Source organism: Colossoma macropomum, unplaced genomic scaffold (genome assembly GCF_904425465.1).
Source record: "Colossoma macropomum unplaced genomic scaffold, Colossoma_macropomum, whole genome shotgun sequence".
Taxonomy (NCBI): domain Eukaryota; kingdom Metazoa; phylum Chordata; class Actinopteri; order Characiformes; family Serrasalmidae; genus Colossoma; species Colossoma macropomum.
In genome coordinates this window covers 29481839-29495619 of record NW_023494786.1, presented here as the reverse complement: position 1 = coordinate 29495619, position 13781 = coordinate 29481839, and the positions used below count along the sequence as shown (strand labels likewise).

Here is a 13781-nt window from a genome sequence, read left to right as displayed (position 1 = left end):
TCTTGCAGATGTGAGGGATTTGACTTCAGGGCTTCAGCCAATGCAACAATACACTCTACTGCGGCACTACAACTGGACAGCCTGAACTAAAAAGCCATGCTTCTGATTAATTCAAAGAATCCAGACCCTGTATATTTACTTGCTCTTGGATTCATGTGGTTTAACTAAGAGTTAACTGTAAAACATCAAAAGAAAGAATTGGCTAAGATTGTTCTGAAATGGTGCAAACATAAATCCAAAAGACAAATCATTTTAAATTACCTATTAGTGATAAATTCACACTTTCATAACATTTGGGCAATCTGAAGAATGATGTCATTCATTAAAAAATTTTACCATAGATTGTTTTAAACAGAAAGCAGCTTCACTCTTGAATCCTTTAGGTCATTATTACTGAGGTCCAGTTTTCTCCAACATAAACACTCAGCTGAGAACTGAGGCCAAAGCTGCACTCATTTAGCCCAAAGGACAAAACAACCATAGAAATCTTTTCAGCAGACATTACTTTTTACACTGTGCTCTTCACTTATATCTGATTTTTCACCTTTATTCCACTTATTGTATATGAAGAATAAGCACTACTCTTGACTTCACTATCCCAGAAGTGTTTACTAAATAACATAAGGTAACACTTTACTTGAACCCTGCTACATAACTTTGACATATCCATGCCATACGTATATCATTATTATGACCAGTAATATTAAAGTATCATATTACCATTACCAGTAATTGTCATGACAGATGTCGTAATATTTGATGTCATGATGACTAACTAGGGTACAAGCTCTCATGATGTCATACATGACATCTTCCATGATGTTTGTGGCATGGTCATGTTAATGATATATCGCAGGGTTCAAGTAAAGTGTTACCAAACATATCACCTTATGTCATACACAACATCTTATTTACACTTCTTGCTTTCCTATATAACAGTGAACAATGAACTTGCCTTTGATCATATGCAAATTCACCCTCATTAGGTTTGATTTAGTTTTGAAAGATACGTTACTTAACATAGGTGAAAGAGACCTGAATTTTTAGATTCAAAAAAAATAAAAAAATAGACCAAAAAAAAAAAAACACAAAAATGACCACGGTGCATATATTAAATGAACTACTCATTATCCATGGAGGAGTACAACCATGAGTCTCTTTGTGAGGGTTTTATGGGGTCCTTTACTTATCAAATGTTTGCAGTGTTTTTCTTCATACAAAAGAAATACAGAGGACTTAGAGCATGTATAGATTATTATGGATTAAATTCTGCACTAGATTAAACTGCAACTCTAGGGTTCATGGTATTTGAGTAAGTCAGATCTTGGGAGTGCTTACAATCTAATCTACATCTGGGATATATTGAAAAAGGCTTTCGCAACAACTTTTAGACGTTATGAGTATTTAGTAATATCATTTGTACTGGTAAATGCAACATCTTCCAGGACATCCTAAAATCTGTGTGGGACTGACTAAAAATAAGAGAATTAGTAAGCATAATAGAATAAAAGATCATGGTTCTGCATGTGAGAATGTATATATTTAATTTATATCATAAATTACAAGGAATTTCTGATGTTACATATGTATATAAGTTTCAATTTTAATCTAGACAGAACAGTGCTGAATACAGCATTAAAGATCAACAAAATTTAAATACATTTTAATAGTGCTTAATGTACAGTAAAACGAAAGATAAATTAGATTAAGTGACCCTTCCCTTATTAGTCCCACAACAGGGAAATTTCACCTCTGCAATCTACACATCCATGCAGTGAAACACTACATACACACTAGCAAAGGCACACACACACTAGGGGGCAGTGAGCACACTTGTCCCAGAATGATGGGCAGCCCTATCCACGGCCCCCGGGGAGCAGTTGGGGGTTAGGTGCCTTGCTCAATGGCACTTCAGTCACGTACTGTCAGCTCAGGGGATCGAACCAGTGACCTTCCAATCACAAGGCTCGTTCCCTAACCTCCAACCTATAAATAAATTCAACAGAGCCAAAGCTAGAGATGAAAAACCTTCTGATTTGATCTCACAGTTTGAAAGCCTATGAAGAGAGACATTAAAATATTTCATTGAGATAATCTTAGGGATAACTGTTAACAACAGAACGAACAAATGTTTCAGCCATTGCTCCAAAAAGGCTCTTTAGTCAAACATTTATATAAATTGTTGATTAATAATTGAACTTCTGAATCTGTTGAAAAATCTTACCGCAGTGTCTCGAGTTTACAGCGAGGATCCTCCAGTCCAGCAGCAAGCAGCTTCACTCCTGAATCCTGTAACTCATTGTTACTCAAGGACACAGTTTTCAAGCCGGAATTTTCTTGTAGTGCTGAGGCCAATGCTGCACAGCTGTGCTCTGTAAGTTTACAGTTGTCTATTCTTGGAAAAAAATAATAAAAAGCAAAATTAATCTTGGTTCCATGCACATACAGTAATACTCTATTACATTAAATTGAAGGCATTGTTAGATTAAATAAACATATCTAATTTAATCTACTAATGCATTAATAATAGCTCACTTCAATGTGTCCAGTTTACAAGAAGCTCTCTTCAAAACATTACAAAGTGCTTTCACTCCTGAGTCTCCTATGTTGTTCTGGCTCAAGTCGAGTTCCTTCAGGTTGGAGGATTTTGAACTCAGGACTAAAGCAAGAAAACCACAGCCCACATTTGTAACACCACAGTTATTCATCCTGCAGAGAACAAAGACATAAATACATGATTAGATGAAATAATTGTTCATATTTTAATTTAAGCTTGTATTTGTCCTTTTAGGGGAGCCTTATTTCTAGTAATGGTCCATTTTATAATGGCAGCTGTGGGCAGGCACATTTGTTATCTGTGATTTGAATGCATAGATCAAAACTGTTTATTTACCTTAGTATCTCGATGTTACAAGGAGTGCCTTTCAGTCCACGGAATTCCTGCTTCTTATGTAAAAACTGTATTAAACAGCAAAGCAGTTCTGCTGCATTATCCCACACCAGGACCTGCTCTCTTTTACATGAGGGGTTTAAACTCAGAACTGAATCAAGAAAGTGTCTCTTTTGTCTAATACCAGAACACCCCACCCTGCAGAGAGAGGAAAACAAAATTTCACCATTAAGCTCAGTAAAACGATGAGCAAACTTGAACTTCTTGATTTACATGAATATTTCTTTATATGCATTAATCACCTTATACGCTACCTTATAAGATAATAATAACAGGAATAATAGCTTATATTTAATCCAAATGTCTTTGACTTGACAGAATTAAAACATACAGTTTTTTTTTCCACGATGTCACCTTGGATTCCAGTACAGAGCACCTTCACTCCAGCATCTTGCAACTGATTGTGACTGAGGTCCAGCTCTCTTGTGGCTATCATGGTGGGGAGAGCTACGGCTAGTGCTGCACAGCCTTTCGCTGTAATGTTACAATTATTTAACCTGGAAGAATAAATATATTTCATTTCACCATTGCAATCTTAAAACTTAGTCCTCTAGTGCATGGCAACAACCCATATGGCAACAATTACTTTATCTGAATTTTACTAAATAGCAGTAATATAAAATCCTTAGGTTTAATTGTGGAAAAGGGTCTTTTACTTTTGAAGGACACATATTTGATTACATTACATGACCAGGAAATCCTGTTTGCACTTCCTTTTTCCATGGACACTTGACACTGAGAAGGTTATGACCTGGTCATGACTTCCAAAGATGACTAATTATTCAATATTTAAGGAAAATTCCTTCAAGAAAAAAATTGAAATACTATCTGGGGTAAATTAGCTTTTAAATTTCATCATTTAAAAAAAATTAGATCTGATACATTTTTTGTAAAATGTTAAAATGAATTTGTTGCCATATGGCAAATTTGGAAGTGATGTGTCTTCGTTCAATCTAATGGAGTGTAATTGAGTTACATAGCACATATTAGACTATGTTTACAAATTTTGATTACCTTCAAAAGGAAAAAAAACAATCAATTGTAATTAGAGAAAATTTATAACTGTAAGATATCAGCGAGATTATAATTTACACCACTGGACAACCATGATGTACAGTGGTGTAAATTATAATCTCGCTGTGTCCCAAATGATTCATAAATCCAATCCAATTTCTAGTCAATAAAAACATGTCAATGATGACTAAATCAAATGAAAAGTATGGAATGAGAATGATCAAATGACATCGAATAGAAAACATTTGGTTTTGATCAAGAATCAATCAATGTTTGATCAATGTTTTTTTTTTAGGTAACAGTATAGCAACAATGTGCAATCATGGAAAGTATGGAAGCATGGAAATCATGGAACTTATTTCCACTAATTAAGCAATTTTAAATAATGAAAACATTCAAACATTTTTATCAGGTTAAAGTGTTAAAGTAATGATTCATGCAATAGAGTGTTAGGAACAAATATATTCTAAGAATATTTTTAAAGTACTTTTTAAATGGAAATTTTACTGCTACATTTTACTTGTATTCTTATTGTCATTAAGACATGGTTCTTTAAGATATGTTTCCTGATCTGCATACATGGATTTCTCTGGTTTAGTCTATACTGGTAAAAAAAGTACACTGTGTGGTAATCTACAAGAAAATCTTTCAAAACGTTCTGGATACAGTGAACCAAACCAAACTACTATATGGAGCAGTTTGTGGGGTGCTAAAACAGCAAAATAGTGAGTACTGTGTCAAAATCTTTCCTAAATAAAAGTGGAAATATGGAGCCAAAAATACTTGAGTGAAAGTAAATAAAAGTATTAATATTTAAACATGATCAAGTACATAAAGGTAAAAAGTAAATGAAAATTGGCAGTACTAGTACTCATATAAATACAAATTAGTATTGTTGTGGGCAGTTTCATTTTTAAATGATATGAATTCGATTAGATGTTCTAAACAATAAGAAATTTCCCTTTAAATTTAAAAGGATAAAAATAAATAAAGTCACATATTACTACCTGGCCTTCCTAGACAATCTGATCACAGGAAGCAAGCGGAAAAAAGTCTCATCCGACTTGGGATATTTAGAAAGTTCAAACTCATCCAACTTCTCATCTGAAGTGAGTATTATGAATACTAATGCTGACCAGAGTTCAGGAGAGAGATTGTCCTCATTTAGAGTTCTGTTCATCAATAATGTTTGAATTCCATTCACCAGTGAGCAGTCATTAAGCTCATTCAGGCAATTGAAGAATTTTACAGACAAATGAGCACAGAGGTTTTCTCTGATTTTCATTTTCAGATAGCTGATGGTTTCTGTTATCTCCTCAGGATTGCGTCTCTGTACTAGTAAATCTTGTAGGAGGATCTGATTAGACTCCAGTGAGAAGCCCATGAGAAAACGAAGGAAGAGATCCAGGTGTCCACTCTCACTCTCAGAAGCTTTATCAATTGCAGTCTTATGCAACCTTATCATTGTTACAGGTTTATGATTACTTGTCTGTTGAGGATCGAGCATGTTTTGGTTGTAGTTGTGGAAGGACAAGAACACATATAGAGCTGCAAGATGTTCCTGAATGCTCAGATGCACAAAGCTGAATATTTTCTTCTGGAAAAGTCCAAACTCCTCTCTGAAGATCTGTGTGAAGACTCCAGAGTACACAGATGCTTCTCTGGCATCAATACCACACTCTTTCAGATCTTCCTCATAGAAGATCAGATTGCCTTTTTCAAACTGCTCAAAGGCGAGCTTCCCAAGCTTGAAGATCACTTCTTTATCTGTGACTTTGTTGTCAGAGTACTTTGCTTTTTTAGTGTTGATCTGTGTGATCAGGAAGTACGTATACATCTGAGTAAAACTTTTAGGGATCTTATCCCACCCAAAGTCGACTGCCATTCTCTCCAGAACAGTGGCTACAATCCAACAGAAGACTGGAATGTGGCACATGATGTAGAGGCACCTCAGTGACTTCAAGTGGGTAATGATTTTGTTGGCAAGGCTCTGATCAGTGATTCTCTTCCTAAAGTAATCTTCCTTCTGTGGATCATTGAATCCTCGTACCTCTGTTACTCGATCAACACATTCAGGTGGAATGCGGCCAGATGCCGCTGGTCGAGAGGTTATCCAGATTTGTGCAGAGGGAAGCAGATTCCCCTTGATGAGGTTTGTTAACAGGGTATCTACTGTGGTTGTCTTCGTTGCATCCCATAAACTCTCATTGTTCTGAAAATCTAAAGGAAGGCGACACTCATCCAGACCATCAAAAATGATAAGAAGAGAATGGTTTGTAAATTGGGGTGAACTTGCATCGATTGCTTTCATGAAAAAATGCTGAAGAAGGTCGTTCAGACTGTATTTTTGGTCCCTCATCAAATTCATCTCCCTGAATGGAAGTGGAAATATGAAGTGGACATCCTGATTTGCTTCACCTTCAGCCCAGTCCAGAACAAACCTCTGCACAGAGACAGTTTTTCCAATGCCAGCCACTCCCTTTGTCAGCACAGTTCTAATAGGCTTGTCTTGTCCATGTAAGGGTTTAAAGATGTCATTGCATTTGATAAGTGTGTCCACTGTTACTGTCTTCAGTTTTGCCTCAATCTGGTTCACTTCATGGTGATGGCAGAGACCTTCATTCATACCTTGTGTGATGTACAATTCTGTGTAAATCTTATTGAGTGGTACTGAGTTTCCTTGATGTGTTGTTCCCTCAATTAAATGATGATACCTTTCTCTGAAGGTTAACTTAAGTTTTTCTTGGGCTGTCTCCAGAGTGCTTGAGGGATGTCTGAAAAATGATTTATAATATTATTATGAATTCAAAAAGACCTGTTGCTTCATATTAGCTTAATATTATGCAGAAATAGTTGTGTGTCCTGTTGTAATGATTTGTACTTTTTTTCCTTACCGTGTAGAGTTTGCGTCAGAATTGAGACTGGAGCAATTCTGGGAGGGCACTCTTGGTCCAAAGGTCCATAAATGACATTGTGAATTACTGGCAGAGGCAAAACTTTGTTAGAAATTGCATGAATATAAAAATACCAGTGGTTGAACTTTGTCAAGACTGGCTTTCAGTCTGAGAACACTCATCTAACCCTGCTTCTTGCTACTTCTCGTCATGTAACTGAAAAGTATTACTTTTATTACTTCTTCCAGATACAAAAATTACATGACAAAAGCACATAGGCTATGTTTTGTACTGATAGCAAAGTGATCGCTTTCATTTCATCTCAAGTGAAAGAAAACCTATTGACTTTTAAACTCATGTTCCATATACTTAATTTCCATGCCTTGGAATGGCAATCTAACTTTAAATTTACAGACTTTACATTCTAGCTGTCGTAGTACTTAAAAATGTACTGTTCCTTACTGAATGAAGAGGTCATGGATAGTGTAGCATGTTCAAGAAAGGTTTTATTCTGATAAGGCCGCTTATTGCAAAGGTGAGGCTAGCCTGCAAAATATGTCTATGCCTGTAGAACAGGACGAACAGAGGTTGTCAGCTGTTTTTATGCCTGTAAAACAGGAAGAACAGAGGTAGGCAGAGCTGAGTGCTTAAAGAGTCCAGAGCTGAGAATATGAGACTAAACTGTAGCCAAACTCTCTTTGTGTTTTGCATAGCTGTGGCCAAGTACAGCTCGTTAATAAAGCACACTGACTTGTGCATAGGCTGTGTTATATCAATATCATTGTTGCTCTAAGAACACACAGGACCTGCAATAGAAGTCTTTTAATGCTATGGTGTAAAAGTGAAAAGTAAACAATAGTCTTACCTTTGGTCACATGTAAAGTTGCCAACTGGGTGTTGCATTGATGTTTCACTCTTAAGTGATACACTGCTTGGCACAGGTGATTGTGACCTAAATTATGAATTGGAAATTAAAAATGGCAAAACTAATCAGTCCTATTTATTCAGTGGATATCAAAATGACATACCTGCTGTTCCAAGTTACATAAATACATTTTATACTGATTGCACTTTTCTTTTAAAACCCCGCTGTCCTTTCTTACAACCATCTGTCCTTCCACAGAAACCCACTGTCTGCCATTAACACAAAGACCAAGACCAGATTTCATATTGAGAGCCATGATCTAACTGTACAATAAATGGTGTTGAGACAGAAACAGAAGGTGGGTCCAGACCATGGAGAGGCATGGACTGGACGAGTGACAGGAGTGGGAGCTGAAGGGCTGCAGCAAGAGGGCTGGAGCAGATGAGGCCACAAGCCTCTGGACAGGAGCAAAAAAGGCCGCAGACAGCTGGACAGGAGATGGATTAGAGCAAGTACAGAACGTGGATCAGGACAAAAGCTTATGATGATTTGATCAACAGCAGAGACAGGTGGCACTGGCTCTGTGGCAGAGGCAGAAGGCAGAGGTTGTCTGAGTGGTGTACTGGCAATCTGGCACAAGTGCTGCACAAGGGCCAGGTACAGGAGCTGCAAGAGGGACAGGCACATGAGCTATGAGACAGGCACTGTTCCTCTTCCTCCTCCAGTTCAAAGAGGAGATCTAAAATGGAAGAGATCTCAGATTTGTGAATAAGGCACTGCATATGTATGCAGCCTGATACAAAGCAGGCCCTCTTAACCAGGAGGCAACAAATGCTGCCAAAGTTTTCTCTGAATGAAAGACCTCATGGTGTTGGGCTTAGTTTAACTGGCCCTCCTATAAAGCCCAGAAAGTCCTCAAATGAGCCATCAAATGTCCTCGGGGTGACAGACTGTCAGGAGACAGGCTTGGTGGTGGCTGTGAGGGGTTTGCTACTCGCTGGATTCTTCTTTGACAAAGTTTTCTGTCAGGGGCACTAAGGCAGTATACATGTGGAGGATAGCTTTCCAACACTCAGTCGTCACAGGCAGCAGTCAAAACACAAGCAGGCAAGTATACACTATACATAAGTATAGTATACATAGTTGGAGCTGCTGGAGCTGGATTGGTGTCTCTTCTTTTGACACTGTGAAAGAACCCTATCCTCCCTTAATGTTCAGCCCCTGAAAAGTAAAAAAGAGCATTGGCCTGGATCACGGAGGGTGCAGTCCAACAAAGGAGCCCAAAATAGAGGCAGAGGCTGGACAGGAGCATTACAGGGGCAGGAGCATTCTAGGTCTGCAGTCAGTGGGGCAATAATGGGCAGGACTGCAGTCAGTGGGGCAATAATGGGCAGGACTGCAGGCAGTAGGGCAGGAGCAGATGGGGCCCCAGGCAGCTGGACGGGAGCAGATGTGGCTCCCAAGGCAGCCCAATCAAAGACAGGTCCTCCTAATCATGAGGCAAGCAAATGCTGCCAGGTTTTTTTCTGTTCAAAAGAGCTCAAAATGTTAGTCTGGAAGTAGAGCTGGAGCTCTTCCACACAGCCCTGATGTGAACCATCAATTGTCCTAAGGAAGAAAGACTGTGAGGAGACAGGCATGGTGGTGGTTGTGAGGGGTTTGCTACTGGCTGCAGCCAAGTCTCCCGTAACTGTAACAAGAGGTGTTGGGACCAGATTAATACAGAGAGCCAAGCCAGGCAAGTCCAAGTGGAGTGTTCCCAGAGGGATGACACTGTGATACTAACCCTGTTATAACTTTTTGTTTCTCCGTCAGCTCACATAAATGAACTATTTCATTACTTCTTCTTTTTTATGGTGCAACCAATAGGCTTGCCAGAAGGATTCTTCTCCTGAAAACAGTGCATAGGCTGCATAACATACTGGATGTGCAATGATTATTTTATTCTCACTCCACTGCATTCTGATTTTCCATCCCTAAAAATCTTTGGTTTAGACATATTCTTCGTTTCCATGTCTTGAATTAAACTTTGCCACACCAGCTAAAAGTTTTTACAAACTTTACTCTGAATAGTTGTGCCAATCAATTTAATACAGAGCTTGCCTTTGTACTATGGTCTTACCTTTGGGTGCGTGAGAAAATTGCCGACTGGGTGTTGCATTGATGTATCACTCTTAAAGGACACATTGCTTGACAAAGATGAGACTGACCTAAATTTGTTAATTGGAAAATGGAAACAATATAACTAGTGTTAGTCGCCCTACTAAACTGCATCTTTTACCTGACTTTTTCCTTTACTGTGTTTTCTTATACCTTTGCTGCTCTCTCTTACTTCACAGCCATCAGTCAATGCTGTTTAAATAGTCCACTGTCTAACCAAGCACAACCTAGAAAGCTTAGATTAAGCTTTAGGCATTGACACAGGTGCCAGATCTGTAATTCATTCTGATCTAATCCTGCCATACTTTCTTGTCTCTCCACTATCTCATAGAAATGAAGTATTTTTGTTACTTCTTCAGTTTTTTATGCCCATGCAATAGGCTTGCTAGAAAGATCCTCTACTGACAAAAGCTCATTTCATACTGACTGCAAAATTCCTCCTCTTTGTTTGCAAACCTTATTTGCAAACTTACATTCTAGTTCTTAAGGTACTTATACTTAAAATATACTAGTACTTATAAAGGGCTAAGCAAAATAACACATACATTGTTGAAATAAAAATGCAGTAATGCTCACAAAGGATGGACAAAAAAATCCCTCAAAGCTATGCATGTAGAAGTGAACTATGGTCTTACCTATGGTCACATGAGAAATTGCCAACTGGATGTTGCACTGATACATCACTCCTAAATGATTCGTTGCTTGGCATAGGTGAATCTGACCTAACATTTTGGAAAATGGACATGAAAAAAGTAATATATTAAATTAATACACTAGGTATACAAATTAGACACTGGTTGGAGGCACACTGTCTACACAAATATACAAACATTCCCTGCTGTTTTTTCTTTACGATGAACTATTGTCCAAAGCTGCACCTTTAACCTGACCATTACCTACTGCACTTTCTTTTACTCATACATGTGTTTTCTCTTCAAAATACATTATAATCAAAATACACTATCCACAGGTATGGATAGTAACTCATTATGTTTACTTAGTTTCATGTACTGATGAAAACGTTTGATGAATTTTTGCATTACCTTAAAATACATTAAAATACACCTTGGAAAAAAGTAATCCTTGTTTTATTTTTTTACATTTTAGTCATTGATAATTAGTTACTAGTTTCTTTTGTGTTTAATTTCATTATGTTATGTTACTAACAGCATTTGCACTGCCTTGAAATTGGTTGCATCTCTGACTTTTGAACTTCAGTATTTCATTTTAAAGTAAAAGTGCATCAAGAGGCTAACAAACTTCAGTTACTATGTTGATAGATGCTGGATATACTAATAGGTTCATCTGCTGTTTTATAAGTTGTTCACTGGTATGATAGCCCAAACCCACACTGGAGTCAAAGTGTTGTTACTTCTGTAAAATAATGACTCAATAAAAGTAAAAATATCTTTCCAAATCTTTCCACTTTTACTTAAGTATGGGTTTGGGCTATCCTACAGACTTTAGGATAGTTAGGTGAATCATGACTGAAAAGACTTTATGGTGTTCCCCACAAATATTTTTTCATTTAAAGTAAGAAAATGCTGTTTAGAATTGGCCAAGATTTAAATCATCATTTAAAGCTGTGGTGTACCAGATTTAATGAGAGATAGAAATGCTGGTGATTGCAGTTTGAGACAACTCAGACAGGGAAAGGAAATATGTATTGAAGACCCATAATAAGCCTTACTATGTAATAAGTCTGGGATTTTAACCCCTTAAATGGGCAGGTCCCTCATGCAGACCCAAAGTTTTATTACATACATCTAAAACCTAGGAACAGCTCAACCTATTTGCATTGAAGTCCCTGTAGTTACTGAATATTAACCTCAGTATGTAATTAGCCTGGGAATTTTAAGGGCTTAAGGTGTTAAATCAGCAACTAGATAAAAGATAAACAACAAATTCAAATGATGACCACATAACACATTGGGAAATATTATTCATTCAGAAATTATATACACGACTGACAATATGAATATTAATGTCAGCACAGCATCACAATCTCATGTTCACTGGTTGCCTCCATTTTCTTAAAAATAACATTTGCCAAAGATTCCACATCAGACATTCACATTCTCATTTTTTTTTAACATCCATAAACTACACTTTCAATATAGCTCTTCACTTGTCTTGATGTTTTAAAGGAGAGATTTAAATGCATGCATAATTTAAGATGTTCCATTTATGGACTATATTAAAGGATCTATCTCATTTAGGAAAGAACATGCAAAAAGACAAACAAAACTACCTCACCTTTTGACGTCAATGTGATCTTCATAGCTTTCTGCACGCTTGAGGTTCATAGTGAAAACTGAAATAACTTCCTTGAACCCTATTTACAAAGTATTTTTGGATCCATCAAGAACAGTGCAGGACAGAAAAAACTGCAAGCGAACAAGGAAGAAGAGTCTGTAGTTACCTGTAAAACAGGTGAAGCCACATTTATAATTGACGGTAACAAACTACTAGGAAAATAAAATTTTTCCACAGAAACAAATAAGGAATTAGTGAAAATCTATAAAAGATTTCTTGAACATTTCACTTATACACACTGTTACACAAGTATACATAAGTTTTTCTGTTTGTTTACACATATTTGAAATAGTACATCATAGCATTTGAATCTTTAACAGTGTGTTTTCTAAGTTATTGTATTCTCTAGTTTTAATGAAGACATTTATTGTCCTAAATTAGCAAATGGATTATTAAAAATCCAAAGAACTGCTGTGTTTTACTCACCCTTCACTCTTAATGTTGCCTGCTCAGAAAATGCAGTTGAGTGACCTGACAGTCCTCTCTGCACATGATTACGCACAAGGTACTATTTCAGGAAGGAGGAGTTATTCTCTTTTTGTTCTTACATAAAACCTTTTTATTTATTTTCAGCATACCTATAAACTGTGTATGTGGGTTGTATCTGGGTTGAGTAACAAAAACAAAATGAATTAGGGTCATTTATAATAATATGCCTTTAATTTTTTTGATTACTTCTTTGCATTATAGTCACTTTGTCCAACATTTTGTCCAAGACCCTCTATTTGTGATAAGACTGCAAACCCCCCTTTTGAAAAAAAAATACTGTTTAAATACATTCAGCTGTCACTTCACCTTTAATCTTTCCAAGTTTTGTAATTAAATGAATCCTTTTACATTCATCTTGCTGTGGAGGAACTTTTAGCAATAAAGAATTTATGCCACCATAGAAATAGTGATGAACTGATGAACGCTTTGGTTTCATGCCATAAGAAAGTTGCTGTGCACTGTAAAATAACTAACTAACTAACTAACTAACTAACTAAATAAATAAATAAATAATTATATATTTACAGTAACTTCCATGTAGCAAAGTTCCAAGGTAGTTGTAATTAATATTTACAGTACTCACACTAACATTTGTTTACAGTAAGACACTACTGTACTTTTTTGAATGCAGCACAAAAATACATACATTATACATTATACATTAAAACAGGATAATTCTGGATACTATGTATGCTTTTAATTCTATTCTAGTATATTTGTAAGAAGACTAATCTACTTTGTCTACTTTGTTGCTGTTGTTTTTAATTATTTTTTCTTTCTTTGCTTTGATGTTCCCAGAGAATATATGTTTATTTTTTCATTCATGATGAGCCTTTTTGACCTAAATACCGTTAGTGGTGAACATTTTGATTTCACACGGTAAGCAAGTTGCTGTGCTCTGAGTGAGTACATGTAACAACTTGTCTAAATGCTGTAAATGATCTTATTATGGTTGGTTCTAACACTCAGCAATCTCAAATGACTTGAATTGGAGTCTATGGAAAATAAGGCACCATATTTGTTTGGCAAACAGGATAATGTTTTCTTAGGTAGCACAGATTTAATTCATATTCCTCTTAGAATATAACATGTA

General features: G+C 36.5%; 1 protein-coding gene across 1 annotated transcript; it reads right to left on the bottom strand.

Moving 5' to 3' along the window:
• Positions 1–1930: 1930 nt before the first annotated feature.
• On the bottom strand, positions 1931–12671 carry LOC118826673 (NACHT, LRR and PYD domains-containing protein 3-like). The gene is made up of 13 exons (XM_036597704.1): positions 12626–12671; positions 12140–12305; positions 10519–10605; positions 9846–9933; positions 8094–8389; positions 7724–7810; positions 6859–6945; positions 4972–6738; positions 3262–3447; positions 2894–3067; positions 2536–2709; positions 2225–2395; positions 1931–2057 (listed from the first exon to the last, which is right to left on the bottom strand). Exons 2-13 carry the CDS (start codon positions 12187–12189, stop codon positions 1931–1933), a joined length of 3294 nt encoding a protein of 1097 aa, XP_036453597.1. The 5' UTR covers positions 12190–12305; positions 12626–12671.
• Between the last annotated feature and the right edge of the window lie 1110 nt (positions 12672–13781).

Coding starts and splice junctions, on each gene's coding strand:
- LOC118826673 (XM_036597704.1), bottom strand. CDS start 12,189: ATGAACCTCAAGCGTGCAGAAAGCTATGAAGATCACATTGACGTCAAA. Junction 2,710..2,893: donor TGTAACATCGAGATACTAAG/GTAAATAAACAG, acceptor TGTTCTCTGCAG/GATGAATAACTGTGGTGTTA. Junction 2,058..2,224: donor TGTAAACTCGAGACACTGCG/GTAAGATTTTTC, acceptor CTCTCTTCATAG/GCTTTCAAACTGTGAGATCA.